Source organism: Pseudonaja textilis, chromosome 7 (genome assembly GCF_049901715.1).
Source record: "Pseudonaja textilis isolate UNSWEBS1 chromosome 7, rPseTex1.2, whole genome shotgun sequence".
In the NCBI taxonomy this organism is placed as follows: Eukaryota; Metazoa; Chordata; class Lepidosauria; order Squamata; family Elapidae; genus Pseudonaja; species Pseudonaja textilis.
The window spans coordinates 50,576,113-50,591,671 of record NC_141996.1 but is presented as its reverse complement, the minus strand read 5'-3'; the positions used below and the strand labels follow the sequence as shown (position 1 = coordinate 50,591,671).

General features: G+C 36.2%; 1 protein-coding gene across 2 annotated transcripts in view; it reads left to right on the top strand.

Annotated features, from left to right (window-relative positions):
- The window catches only part of LOC113436265 (trifunctional purine biosynthetic protein adenosine-3), a 49,276-nt gene that overhangs the window by 23,237 nt on the left and 10,480 nt on the right, over nucleotides 1-15,559 (top strand). For both annotated transcript variants that reach the window (XM_026700570.2, XM_026700571.2), the window contains exons 8-16: nucleotides 1,901-1,988; nucleotides 2,659-2,744; nucleotides 5,169-5,337; nucleotides 6,957-7,188; nucleotides 9,493-9,587; nucleotides 10,251-10,360; nucleotides 11,101-11,299; nucleotides 12,181-12,432; nucleotides 14,249-14,401. In XM_026700570.2, the coding sequence (XP_026556355.2) occupies nucleotides 1,901-1,988; nucleotides 2,659-2,744; nucleotides 5,169-5,337; nucleotides 6,957-7,188; nucleotides 9,493-9,587; nucleotides 10,251-10,360; nucleotides 11,101-11,299; nucleotides 12,181-12,432; nucleotides 14,249-14,401 (1,384 nt within the window). The remainder of the gene's footprint in view (nucleotides 1-1,900; nucleotides 1,989-2,658; nucleotides 2,745-5,168; nucleotides 5,338-6,956; nucleotides 7,189-9,492; nucleotides 9,588-10,250; nucleotides 10,361-11,100; nucleotides 11,300-12,180; nucleotides 12,433-14,248; nucleotides 14,402-15,559) is intronic.

Here is a 15,559-nt window from a genome sequence, read left to right as displayed (position 1 = left end):
GACTAGTTAAAAAGCAAGAAATCCAACCATTTCCTGCTTTCTAACTAATCTAAATCTCCCAGAACAGCAGAACATCCCAGCTGATAGTCGGGGGGAAAAAAAAGGAAAAATAGCAATTTAGCAGGCAAGTTTGCAAGGTAAGGAGTGAGTGGGTGTGGGGTCCCGCGGGCCATCTGGGCGGCACAGCCTTGTGTTTCTGCACAGCCTGGATTAATTGCTTTTGGGGGGTGCTCTGGGAGTGACATTTCTCTGAGGACCACCAAAATTTTCTTGTGAACCACCAGTGGGCTGTGGGACACCAGTTGGCGACCACTGCAGTAGTGGGTATTCGGATTCTATATACTCTTCTTCTTTTCGATTTTAAGAAAAATGAGTGATATAAAATAATTGTCGCCACTTTTCTTCATATCACTTCTTAATGGATTAATGGCATGTTACTGTATAATGAGGCAATATTTATGTGATATTAGGTGTTCCTATGATATATGATATAACAATAACATGACTTCTCTAATAAGATACTGTATAATAATTGGAATAAAACATGCCTTTGGGAATAAAAACAAAGTAGAGGGATAAGGAGAGGCACAAGAAGAACTTAAGATCACAAAAAGAAGTGCAAAGAATCCTTAGTCCGCCTTTTATCATGAAAACACTAGGTTTTATCCAGCAAAAATAGCATTCATAGTTAATATGTGAGTAAAATGTGCTATATGTATTCTTCCTAAATAATAATGCGCTATAAATTTAATATAGAATGAAAATAACATAATATAATAAAAGATTCAGTCTTTTCAAAATATTAATACACTTTGACAAATTTATATTTTATGTATGAATTTTTTTAATCCCATGATGTGTTGCTGATAATTTTAAGTTGTTTCTCTGTCTGCAATCTATATTCTTTTTTTAACAAATTTTAATAACATGCAGGTAGTCCTTGACGTACAACAATTTGTTTAGTGATCATTTAAAGTTACAGCAGCACTAAAAAAAGTGACTTATAACCATTTTTCACAGTTAATACTGTACCATTGCAGTATCCCCATGGTCACCTGATCAATATTCAGATACTTGGCAACTGGTTCATATTTATGATGGTTGCAGTGCCCTGGGGTCATGTGATCTTCTTTTGCAACCTTTTGACAGGAAAAGTAAATGGGGAAGCCAGATTCGGTTAACCATGTTACTAACTTAACAGCTGCAGTGCTTCACTTAACAACTGTGGCATAAAATGAGACAAAATTCACTTAACAAATGTTTCACTTACCAACAAAAAAATTGCTCAATTGTGGTTGTAAATCAAGGACTACCGGTATCTGTAAAAAAAATTTATGCACCAGCATTGAAAGAGCTCATGGAAAAGGACACAAGAAGCATATGGCCAAAACCAAATTATTACCTTCCCACCGAAGTGATACCTATTTATCTACTTGCATTTACATGCTTTCAGACTTTAGGTTAGCAGGAACTGGGCCAAGTAACAGGAGCTACTTAGGTCTCAAACTTCCAGTCTCCCGGTCAACAAGCCCTTCATCATAACTGTTTGGCCACTGCACCCCTTATAAGATAATATGGGTTCAGTTAAAGCATTGTTCTATATGGCGAGCTTTGTATATTATGTTCACCAGCAGCAGTGCTCCAAGGCACTGGGAGAGAGCTATTTCTGATCCTGAGACCTTTTATATCTGAAGCTATAACATCCTAAAATCCAAGCCTTAGATTGCTCCCCACACATTGGTCGAGTATTTTCTACTAGTGAACTAATTCTCCTCATATTAACGGTCTATGATTGTTCACCTCCCACAGTAATGTTGATCTGAAGTTCTCAAAATTTATACAACATTAAAAAAATAGATTAATTTTTTCTAACAAATATCATTTTCTGTAACACTTTTAGCTGTCTCAAGACCTGCTTTTGAAAATCAGAAATTCTATTCTCCAGAAAACAATTGATGGTATGAGAAAAGAAGGTATCCCATACATAGGTAAGTGGGCAACTTGTTCCTAGATGGTTGCTTATAATATAAACACATTTTATATTAGTTGCCATACAAGTTTCAGAATGAAAAATGATTACCTGTAAGCTTCTAATAATTACCATACAAAAAGAAACAAGAATGCAGAAGGAGCAGGAATTCAGACATTAGTACTGTACTTAACTAAGTTATCTAAGCTTTAGAGAGGAACCAGGCTTTATGTATGTATTCATTTATTTTATATTATTTATATGCTGCCCATCTCCCTGTAAGGCAACTCTGGGCAGCCTACAGAATATTAAAAGATATATAGAAAATAAATTTAAAAAATAAACTATGCAAAAAAACCAGAACCAAGGTGAAAGGCAGCATGAGGATGAGTTCTTCTTACTTTGTTTGCCACCTCCAATGGTGAACTCCAAGCCAACCAGCAAACCCAAATTTGAATATGGATGAAGCAGTTCTCACCTCTAGTGGTAGAGTGTTCCACAGGATTGAGGCTATAGTGGAAAAAGGTCTTCTCCTTCCAAAGATGTATCTTTTATGTAGGTTGTACATGTTTCTGTTGTTGAGTAACAATATTCAACAGTATTATGAACACAATGATCAGCATGATTGTTCTGCAGGTATTTCTAGACCAGATGTGTTTGTCTTAAGTATTTTTTGTTTTTTTAATAAGGTGTGCTTTATGCGGGGTTAATGCTAACCAAAGATGGACCTAAAGTTTTGGAGTTCAACTGTAGATTTGGTGACCCTGAATGCCAGGTGAGAATAATTAACTGCAATCTTTTACATCTCTGCATGTTCATATCATAGTTCAATAAGGTTTAATTAAATAATGCTGCATACTAGCTTAGTCAATACAATATTCAACCAATTTTGGATGAATGCATTGGTATAGATTGTATAGTTTTAAACTGAATTTTTATTTGGAATATACATTATTAATTTCAAAATTTGTAAGACTTTAGAGGACTATTTACTAAAACAGCCATCACGATCACCAAAGAGCGTTTCCTGCATCTTTTACCAGCTTATATCAAACCTCAGTGTTTCTTAATTTGCCCAATTATAAAATTAGCAGACTTTTCCCCTCGTCCCTCGTGATATAAATTGGCAACTGGAGAACCCAGGGGTAAGTCTGGCCTAAATCACCAACCAGAAGCCTTTATAAATGATTGGAGAAATTAGTGACTATGTCTAAGGGAGTGCTGGAAATCCATTTAAAAATATTGGTTGGGTCTTGGTCATTATGTGTAGAACGGTTTCATCCAAAAACTCACAAAAAGGTATAATAGAGCTAGTCCTCAAGTTATGACTACTCATTCAATGACCACTCAAATTGATTGCCATTTGTGACATTCCCTGTCAGCTTCCCAGAAGCAAAATCAACGGGATAGCCTGCAGGGAGGGTCAGACGTTGCTCCTGCTGCTTTTTCTCCCAAGGAACCCCACTACAAAATATGAGCTCCCAGAGATCCCATTCACTCTAGCAGCTCCTTCCTGTTATCTGTAGCACATGCCCATCCAACCACAGCTCCTACCAATGTGCTCTATAGTATCTACCCAAGGCTCATGCCAACTTACCTGCAGCCTGCTGGACCCATTGTGCTCCTTAACATCCACAGGCAGGAGCCACACACTCACTGGACTCCTTACCATGGACTTCCACCTCTTCCTGTTTTAATGACCCACATAATCCTATGGTTATAACAGCAAATAAGACTCCCAGGATTTTGGTTACTAAGCAGTGCAGTCACATGACATGTTTTACAACTGCATTGCTTAAGTGGCAGTTCCCATTGACCTGTCTGCAATTCTCACTCACCCACGCAATACATTTCAGGGAAAGATAGCTTTACACCATTCCAATACTGAATAAAGGCAGAATAGTCTCACTGTTCGAAGGCATTTTTAAATTGATTGTTGTTGTGCCATCCATTCCAAGTGAGAACTGAAATAGCAAAAGATGGAGAATTGAAAGAAGAATAATTGTCAAGCACCAGGGAAATCAGAAGATCCAGGCAGTTCAAATGGGTATAAATATTTATTTCAAGTTTAAGCTCTGTACAAGAATCTGATCTACTAATGACCAAAGCAAATTGGCAGTAGATAAGAATCAAAGGAATGGAAGATGGACTTAGAGTTCTTGTAGGCCTGAAGGGAGTCATGACTGTTTGACCCTTCCCTCGGGCTCAGCCTGGTCATCTCCTACAATAACCATTATATATTATTTATTTATTTATTCACTCATTCATTTACTCATTTATTCATTCATTTATTCCCTGCTAGTATTATTGTTACAAGTAACTCAAGGCGCTGAATATTCAACACACCTTACCCCTCCTATTTACCCCACAACAACATTGTGAAATGGCTTGGGCTGAGAGAAAGTGACTGGCCCAAAGTCACCCAGCTGACATTCAGGCTAAGGTGGGACGAACTCATGGTCCCCTGCTTTCTAGCCAGGTGTTTTAACCACTAGACCAAACTGGAATTAAAAGTGATTTATAGAAATAAATGTCCTTGCATTGTGAACAAGTGTGGAAATGTGAGGAATATTTTCTTCTTTAAAAATAATCTACTTTATTAAAAAATATCTTTATTGAATTTTTAATTCTATGCCATCAAATTAGATATACTATTAAAAGTATCAGCTCAAATGTGTTGATTTCAGATTCTAATAAGTACCATCTTGGTCATGATTTTGAATCTCAGTAAAACTGGCAATACTTCTTTTTATTGGAAAACAACAGCATCATGCTTTGTCTTGTTCTTAATAATGAATAATTTATATCGAATCTGACTAATTTTTACATTTTAATAGAACATCAAAAACTTAACTTCTGATGACTGCAAGGATACATCCAAGTAGTTTTCATAGTATTATATAGTTTAGCATTGTGTATTTCTTTTTGTTTCCCCAACTCTCTAATGTAGCCTATAACCCTAAGATTTCCTGGTGGAGTCCCATTCAAGCAATAATCAGTGATTTCCTGTCTAAGGACTAACTAGAACTGTCCTTGCTGATTTCTGAGATCAGCCAAGGTCAAAAGTTGCCGCCACTAGAAGAGGGCTTAAAGGAATATACTAAATAATTGCTTAGAATCTTCACATACTAATAGTCTTGTGAATGTCACATATTTTGTAGTTTAAATAATAACATAACATTTGTCTGAATTTGTATAGGTAATTCTCCCACTTCTTAAAAGTGACCTTTATGAGGTTATGCAAGCAACCATTGATAAGAAGTTGTCCAACTGCATACCCGTTTGGTTTGAAGATCGTGCAGCTGTTACTGTGGTCATGGCTAGTGAAGGCTATCCAGGAAATTATGCCAAAGGTTTGGAAATAACAGGTATGAAATCATCACATAGAATCCCAAGTACAGCATTTTCAGTGTTCCCATTCCACTGAATTTCTTGGTATCATGCTGTGTCAAAAAAAAAAGAATATTAGCTTTAACAAGCTTATTTTTTGAATGTGTTTACCTTCTGTATTAGAATACAAGCAGAAATAATAATGTTCTTTTCTATCAGATAAGATTTTTGATGCAGAATCTCAAAGAGATATGGCTGCCCTCAGTAAGGCCGGCACACTGAAATGGATGAATTGGTATAAATGCACCTTTCAATTTCAAAAATATGCAAATAGAAAATGTGCAAACAGCCCAAGGGTTTTTCCTTAAGACTTAGATAAATACATACAATAGTTAAATATGGAAACTATAATCAAGTTGCTTACCGTGTACATATATTATTTGTGGTGCTTCAGAGGTTGAAGATGTATATTATTTGAGTGGCAACTATATAATAAAGTAAGAGATCAACAGGTATCTTAAACTACACATTAGACATACAGCTCATTTGGATGCATACATTAGAACAATATATTTAATACATTGCCAGAATCTGAATATAGCATATAATTTGACAATTTTATCTGAATAAAACAGTACAATTGAGGCTGTTGCATATATGGCTCTTACTAAGGTAAATAATAGAAGTGATCAGAAATATGAATTCAATTTTCTTCTAATTTTGCCTTTTACTCTATTACTGTATGTATAGACTTATTATATCTTGCATTTTGATATGGCCTAATGGCTAACAGCTAACTTATTATTATGGATGGTTGCACAGCCAGATGTTTAGACTGGATTTGGCATTTTTGTCTACAAGCAGGTCATTATTATTATGATTACTACTACTACTACCAGTACTACTACCACTACTACTATTACTATGAGAAGACGAAATTGGTTATATCAGAAGTGGAAACCTATCACTTCCAGATGTTCTGGATCATCCCAAACCTCACAAAGCATGTTTGGTAGTCAAGGTTTCCAGGCTTTGAGAGATCAGTACCATGATATTGATTAGATTTGCCAAGTAATCATACCTTGTATTCTAACCAGGCTTCCCCAATGCAAAGTTCAAAAGTTCTGTTGCCCTGCAGTATTTGTAGTTTACGTCGGATTTTAATTTAGAAGGGTTTGTTGAATGGACTCTTCAGAGGAGTCAATTAGTTGCCTCTATTTTGATTGATCTACCTCATCTGTTTGCTTTGGGTACCTTTGTGTGCCATCTGATTGGATAATCAAACATATCTAGCTCCATTGACCTGTTGACATCCCATTAATTGAGTACCAGGCTTCTAGGAATTCTTTGATTTTCCTGCTTTACATGATCATATATATTATGATGTAATTTAAATACATAAATAATTTTAGAAAATATGATGAGAAAAAAAACTGGAGGTAGCTTGTCCATTGTGTCATTTATGCTATTGTGTTGTTACTTGTGGTCTTTACCATTCAACAATAGCAGTAATAGAAGTCACTATTGTATTAGCAATAGTAATAACAATACTAATAGCAATTATTATAGCAATTATTATATTAATACATACAATAGATACTTGGCAAAAGTTTTTTACTATCCAAATTTTATCTAGTTCTACCATATTGCCTTGCAGGATTTTCTCAAGCTAAAGAACAAGGTTTGGAGGTATTCCATGCTGGCACAACCCTAAAAGATGGCAAGGTGGTTACCAGTGGTGGAAGAGTCCTCACTGTGACAGCTATCAAGAAAGATCTTAGATCTGCACTGGAACATGCCAACAAAGGAGTGGAAATCATTCGTTTCACAGGGGCCATTTATAGAAAGGATATTGGTTATCGTGCTATTGCTTTTCTTAAACAATCCAGGTATCTATTTGAAGACAAAACTAAAAATTGATAGTTAAATTGAAGCAAGCAGAAGACCTACAATCATTATAAATTGCTGCTTGATTTAATGTTTATACAGTGAACTCTTGGTTTAATAGATCTCAATTAAGAAATTGGATCCATCTGAATGTAACATATACGCCCTTACCTGAAAAATTTAGAGGCAATTTGGTATCACGTTTAAGGTGCTGTCTCCTAGAAGCCCTCTGGGACTACACACTTTAGCTCCACATCCTGTCTTGGTGTGCACCTTGACAGTTACTGCTGCCACAAAGGGATGCCTTTTCTTGATGTCTTCTACGTCTAGATCCCCACTTGAATTATGTGATTAGAGAATTCAGATCCTCCTTCTTGTCCCCTTCTGTGGAGAAATAGACCAATCTCAAAAGACATAGACTCAATCGTAATTATTTGTGCGGTTATATTAACAGAATTAGTATTTAATCCAGGAATTCACTTGAGTTTATCAGGGTTGTTAAAAAGTCTTTCTTTTAAAGAGAAAACTCCACCAAATATTAAAATTAGCATCAAAGTAGTATCAAACATTTCTTGATAACACAATCTTTTGTACTATATTAAAACAGTACTGTATTAAAAGTCCTGATAAAACTTTTCTTTGCTTGAAAGTGTATGACATATCAGTACACTGCAAGACTAATCTTCTGTAATGCAATAAAGTTACTAATTGTGTCATCATATCTAGTTTTACTTTCTTAGTATTGAATAATTATTTGAAAAGTGATACAAACCCACTTTGCTTTATTCAATGAAATAAATTTTAATTTGAAGCTACCTTGCATTTTGTTTTGAAGTACGTATATTTGAACAGCTATAAGAGGACACTCACTCTGAAAAGCTATAGTACTCCATTGCAGCAAAACTGAAAAAAAAACTTTTAGAACATTATTGCCAGCTTAAAGAAAGCAAAATGAACATTTTATAAAATCTTATTGACTGTATCAAATGCAGCATTATGAAGTAACATTTTGGCCAGAAAAGGGTCTGTAATATTCAGTGAATTCAATGTAATATTTAAAGCAAGGGTCTTCAAACTTGGCAAGTTTAAGACTGGTGGACTTCAACTCGTAGAATTCCTGAGCTAACATGACTAGAGGAGGAATTCTGGAAGTTGAAGTCCCAGAAACTGTCAAGAAAGCTGTCAAGTTTGAAGACCCCTGATTTAAAGAGTTAAGATAGTCTTGTATTTAAGAATCTTGTGAAACAGCTCTTGTGAGACGTGAATTTATCACTGGACTTTGTATTGTATTCAGATAGGAACCATTTTATTTAAACTGAATTATTTGGGTACATACTTGATTGATAGTATTATAAGTAACAGAATTTTGACATTTTCATTGTGCTAATGAACCCTAATATTGGTATTTTTTCCCACAGAGACCTTAAAATTGTTTAAGTTATTAAACAGCTTTATCATTAGCATGATTCAGAATTGCTAAAATCTGAAAGTGTGTCTTATAAAACATAATATTGGTTCTTCCACAGGTTTACCCTTGACTAACCTGTAACCTTGACATCCCATACCGCAAATAATAGTCTACTTAAATAATTCTTAGATATTATTTAAATAGAGTATTGTCTGAGGTATGGGCTGTATTAGGTTGCAGTCAAGCGTAAACCTGTAGAACAATAGCAAGTTGAAACAGTAGTTTCACAAGTGTGTGTGAAGAATGCATATTAACACACAATTAAAAATTTAAAAATTATGTCTTATTTTAGATATTGGTTGTAATATGGTAAGAGCTATTCTTATTTTTCAGTAGTAACTTGACAAAAAGTAGATAAATCTATTTAAAATTCTATTGATGACACACTTGACGAAGAAATATTAAGAAGCTTGCTTTCATGGGTTCAGTAATGCCATATACTATGGTAGACTATGTTATAATTCCTTTGGATCTTTTTGGTCAACGTAATACCAGCTGGGGCATCACACACACCAGAAATGCCAGTATGTACTGGAACAATATGTACTGGAACATAGCTACTGAGTTTTGAAATCAAAGTCATTATAATACCTTTCTAAAAATGTTTTTTAGAACACCTAGCTGTAGAATATCCTTAAAACTATATTTTTAGAACGCAAACTTGATTTTGGAACACTGGTTTTTAACTGCTAAATTTCTCTGTTGGGAATGCTTGTTGAAGGTAAAGAAGCAGGATGAGTAAAAAGTCCTTACAAATCTACACAGGCATTAGAAAATACAACTGAACAATATATTGTATATATGGGCAAGTTGATAATTGGCTATTCTGCCTTTTTAGAGGCCTAACATATAAAGACAGTGGTGTAGATATTGCATCTGGTAACACCTTGGTTCAGAAAATTAAACCTTTAGCAGCAGCCACATCAAGATCAGGTAAGATAACATATTCTTATCACATTTTGTAGAATTACAAATTGTCAAAACACATGTTCATTAATATTTTCTAGGTCCTAGATTTGTATTTTGCCGTTGGAATTCAAGGGTGCAGAAATTATTGAATATTGGATTACTACAAATTCCATTTGGGATTATGTATATAATTCTGATCCTTATTTCAGCAGGAATTCTGTAAATTAGCAATTAAATAAATTCTTTGCATATCTACTCGGGAGCCTTAACTCAGGCTGATAGAACTTGTTGTTGGTATCAAGTAAACCCTATTAAATAATTACTATTTGGTAACTGAGTTGGCAAAGGATTCCAGATTAATTCATGGGCAGTGGGGAAGGGAGAACAAGCTTTTATTTTGGCTTCCCCTGCCATATTACCTTATTGGGGAAGGTTAAGAATTCTGGGAATTGAAATCCCAATTCATCTTGAAGGTGCAATGTTGAGGGAAGTTGCTTTCATTGCAACTGACTCGTTTCCAAGTAAAATCAAAATTAATACCCACAAATTAAGAAAATCCATAAATGTTATGCCATGTTTTCTGGAACCTATTTTTGTGGATTTATATCAAGATTTGAACAATGGACAAATGCCAGAACCACAAATTGTTAAATCTTATAGTAATAACACTTTTCCAACACTTGCTAGGCTGTAATGCTGAACTTGGAGGTTTTGCTGGCCTTTTTGATATAAAAGAAGCTGGATATAAAGATCCAATTTTGGTGTCTGGTACTGATGGTGTCGGAACAAAGCTTAAGGTAATAAAAAAGGCATCTCATAGATTTTATTTTGGGGGGTATTTTGTTGTTTATTTTTAGAGAGGCTGGTGGAAGTCTGAAACTAAGTTTCATTAGAACCTTTTCATAATGGGTGTTAGCAGTAGAACTGGGAGTTCCCAGGTCAAATCCGTCTCCAGCATGGAAATGCTCATGAACATGTGTCTCTTGCTTTCTTACTCACCCTACCTCACAGGATTGCTATTGTAAACTTAAAATGAAGGACACTACTTGAAACTCTTGGAGAAAGGCAGCATATAAACCTAATAAATTTAAATCAGGGAGTTGTAAAATTTTGGGGGCAGTGGTATATTTAGAAAGTTGGGAATATCTATGAACAGTCTTCAATAATGGTTGCCGTGGTGGACATGACAACATAAAATACTCCTTTATTAGGTGGGAAATTACTACTGCTTGATACTTTAAGCTTCCCAAGTACAGTGGCACCCATGGATTCCAGATATAGAATTCAAATAGGATATAAGGGGATTCAGTGTTCTCTCCTTGAAATCTCTAGTCTAAAGTAGCCATAAGAGGATGGTCAATAAAACTCATCTATGCAGCAAAACCTTTTTGGAGCTATAGCATATTGCTTTATTAGGACTGGCAAATAAATGTACTTTGGGGGGGGAAACTGGCAAAGGCACTTTTTGCCAAGTCTCATCAAAATGAGAATTGTAAAATGATCGTGATACGCTGCTGTTTCTTCATTTTCACAACAGATTGCCCAGTTGTGTAATAAGCATAACACCATCGGTCAAGACTTGGTTGCCATGTGTGTCAATGACATCTTAGCTCAAGGAGCTGAGCCTCTCTTTTTCCTTGACTATTTTGCATGTGGGAAACTTGATGTCAGGATGGCTCAGACAATTATAGCTGGAATAGCAGAAGCTTGTAAACTAGCAGGCTGTGCTCTTCTTGGTATGCCTCTTTATTTCTATTATCACAGAAATTTTATCACCTTTGGAAAGGAAGCTGGGATAGTGATTGGGAACCCACATGTTGAGAATGATATATGTGTTTTGTTAGTGCTTGAAGAAATCATTGTCCAGTGACTTGGTTCATTCACACGCTAACCCACTATTTGCTTTAATCATAATCTCTTAGAAAAATCATGGTGGTTCCCATATATTACAAATCCAGAAACAATGATTTTAGAATAACCATTGTTAAACTAAAAACAATATATTCCTTTGCTACTAAAATCAAAAACAACTCTTGATGACTTATATAGAAAAAATGCAATATTAAAAGAGTAAATTAATACAAACAACAATAGCAACATGGCTTAGCTTAGTGTTAAATCCAGGCATTGGATTTGTGATGGGTTGTCACAATGGGGATTTAAAGTGACAGAGACTGGTATAGATAAAATTAATTCCTTGTTTTCCCCCATCTAATATGCTAGTTTTCTATAGACGGTTCAAACATTGTACAGTTCAATAGATTTACACCATGTGTGTCTTCAAGGTCTTTAATTATATTCCCGGGGATGACCTTTTTCTTTATGGGATTCTATTTCTTTGTCAGCTAGGAATTATTGGTATTAAAACCCCATGTTGTAAAAGCAGTCTTAGCCATTTTTTTCCATTCTTGATTTATTTTTTTTCTACAAAATTTGTCGGAAAGAATGGGCAATATTTCATAGTAGGACTCCCAGGGCAGCACTATTCCTTAGAATTAAAACACTTATGACATTCTAAACTTTGTCATAGTATAATGTCTATAAGAATCCAGATAGCAAGATTACATAAAACTTCATAATAATATTTTTCCACCCCTACCCTACTCCCAAACTCAAGGTGGAGAAACTGCTGAAATGCCTGGCATGTATCCACCTGGAGAATATGACCTTGGGGGATTTGCTGTGGGTGCTGTCGAACGAGGACAGATGCTGCCCCAACTTGACAAGATCACTGATGGAGATGTAGTTCTTGGAATTGCTTCCTCTGGTATTCACAGCAATGGGTTTAGCCTTGTGAGAAAGATCGTTGAAAAATCCTCTTTAGATTTTTCTTCTCCTTCGGTGGGTGACTGCCCTGAGCAAACACTAGGTAAGCTCTGTAAATACAGCATTTTCATGCAATATCAATATTAATTTCTAATTGTCTATTTAATATGTTTATACCTATGCTTATACAAATTACTTTGTAAATATTTTCCAAAAAAAAATGCAGTAGTCATCTCTGTCCTCATTTTCCACCATTGTTGAATTGGCTAAACTTAAGCCAATTTAGGATCTCTGTCCCCAGCCAACACACCAACCACCAAAGTGCTCTATCAGCTGCATTGACTTATAAGATAATAAACCTATTTTATTCAATTCCAATACAACTGCTTCTATAATACACTTTTCAATTTCAGCGCAAACTGTCCAGAGATATTTTAATTCAGTGGTCCCCAACTTGTGCAGCTTAGCTGCCTGAGTGGGGGGAGGGAACTGGCCGGTACAAGCAGTGGGCCAGGGCACACGTGTGCACCCACAGCTCAACTGCACGTTGAGCTGCATGCACATGCATGCCGGCCCTCCACTTGAGTGAGTTGAGCTGCAATCAAGAGAGAGTTGAGATGCGCACATGCATGCCAGCCCACCTCTTGTGCAACCCGGTTCCAAATAGGCCATGGTCTGGTAGTGGGGGACCCCTGCCCTAATTAATTACATTTCTTTCTCATTGGGATAAGTAGGAGACACTTGTATCCTAATCAAAGTCCAAAAAACTTCTTCAATTCTAACTGACTGGTGGGGAATGGAAGGATTTCTATTTGCATTCATCTGCTTATTGGCACTCTGAGGGTTGATGGTTAGCTCTCTGAGAGTCATTGAGGCCACCTGGGGGTTTATCTGCATTCTCCGAGCCATCTGAATCAGCGTATAAATTGTATGAAATCTTGGGACTGCAGTTTAATTTTAACATAGATGGCCTCTTAAAAGAGAAACCCTCTTTCACCAGAGAGAGAGGAATAGGACACTACCTATCTCCTGTATACAAAGTAGTTCTTTCAATAGAAGCTTCTTGGGTGGGAAGCAAAATGTTTTCAATGGAAAAAACAACAACAAGGAAATCCAGCTGCCTTTTGGAAAAAGCACTTTTGAGACAACCATGTCCTGAATGATTAAGAATCTCCACAGACACCCTAATCAGAGCTAATAGGAACATGTTCTCTTGTCTGCTCTAGGGAGACTTCATACTCAAATGGGTGTTGGTTGATACCGAAAGAAAGTACTGCACTGTATAATATTCTTATATTCTTCCTGCTCAATGGAAATTGAGTGAAAATTTTGCCATTGAAGGGACTATTCATGTGCTTGGAAAATTATACTGCAAAGCCAGGACAAGCAAGCCACCATATTCAAGTATCACTATGTTAGACTCTCTGCCATAAAGATCCCTTTCTCCAATCTAGTTCAGTTCATTTTCTGGATTGCAACACCCACATTTATGTAATCTCATTCACTTTTATGTGGACTAATTTACATATCAATTTATAGCAGGCCACAGAAGTTTCTTGGTTTTAATAAAGCACTTTAAAATGTACATGCTTGTTCTTTCTATGGGAATGCAGCTCTGTTCCCTTATGAGATATAAAATGCTGCAGGAGGAAAAACAATGCATTTAGATTCCTTTGCAGCCTGAAACACACATGTACAGACTTCCTGCTGACCTGGAAACATGTATGTTGGCTTTCTACTCATATCTGTGCACTAAATGGACAGTCGACAGTCCCCTTTTCATTAATTGTGCGGACCTCTGTTAATGTGATTATTCTGTAAAAGAGGCATTTCAGTAATTCTAACTTTGGTTTGTTCTACTTCTGCCTTGGTGGATGTGTCTCTGTTTGTAACAATTCCTTCATTTTGGGAATTTACAGGAGAACAGTTACTCACACCTACTAAAATCTACAGCAAGATTCTTTTGCCGGTACTTCGTTCAGGTGATGTGAAAGCATATGCCCATATTACTGGAGGAGGGCTACTTGAAAACATTCCTCGTGTCCTGCCAGCCTCAGTAGGTGTAGTTCTAGGTAAGAAAGCCATTGCTATATTTGGAGATTTCTTGTTTTTTTTTTTTTATTAAACATTCTTAAGATACATTCTTAAGCATTCTTTACAGGATATCTTTTACCTTCTAAATGCCTGGTTCAGATTTAACTTTAACCAAAAAAATCTGTCTCTTTGGCTTGTATACTCTTCTAATTAAGAAAATTAGCAGCACTTGCATATAAGACAAAAAGCAGCATTACTTTATTTTTACATTCTAGAATTGGGGCAGATATAACATAGCCACCCTGTTCTTTACCTTGATACATTCTTTTTTAAAAAAACCCTCCCAACTGTATTTTGGTACACTTATACCCTGTTTCTCCAACAATAGGAAGTCCCAGCATGTTTTATAGGCATGAAATGAAATTAATTAAGCCCCTCCCCCCAAATTAAGGCCTATATTAAAATATGTGAAATGGGGGGGAATGGTGGGGGGGGCTTGCCGTTAGGAAGTACTTTCATTGCACACCCGGATATGGTGCTGCCTGCGTTGACCCTGATATGAAGTGCCCCACCAATGCCGAGGTCAACATCAAAGCCATCACTGCCCGCCCACCCGAAGATGCAAGGGGGGGGGAAATTAAGTCACCCCCGAAAAGATGGCCTAGCCATTTTTTCACGGCTCAAAAAAAAATAAGACCCGGTCTTATTATATGAGAAACACAGTATGTATTTCATAGATAGGTAAGCTTTACAATCAATAGGAGAGAAAACATTGAAGCAAGGACATTTTGAGTTCTAGTGGTCTGGAGGCTGAGCTATTAACAAAGCAATTAAGAACAGTGCTAGGTGAATTCACAATACAGGCAGTCCTCAACTTACAGCTTACATTTATTTAGTGACCATTTGAAGGTACAATGCCGCTGAAAAAAGTGACTTATGACCATTTTTCACACTTATGACTGCTTTAGCGGCCCCATGGTCACATGATCCAAATTTGGCCGGTGGGCAGCTGACTCATATTTATGATGGTTGCGGTGTCCTGGGGTCAGATGATCACCTTTTTGTGACCTTCTGACAAGCAAAGTTAATGGGGCAGTCAGATTCATTTAATAACCATGTTATTAACTAGTGCAGAGATTCACTTAACAACTGTGGCAAGAAAGAAAATGATAAAAATGGAGTAAAACTCACTTAAC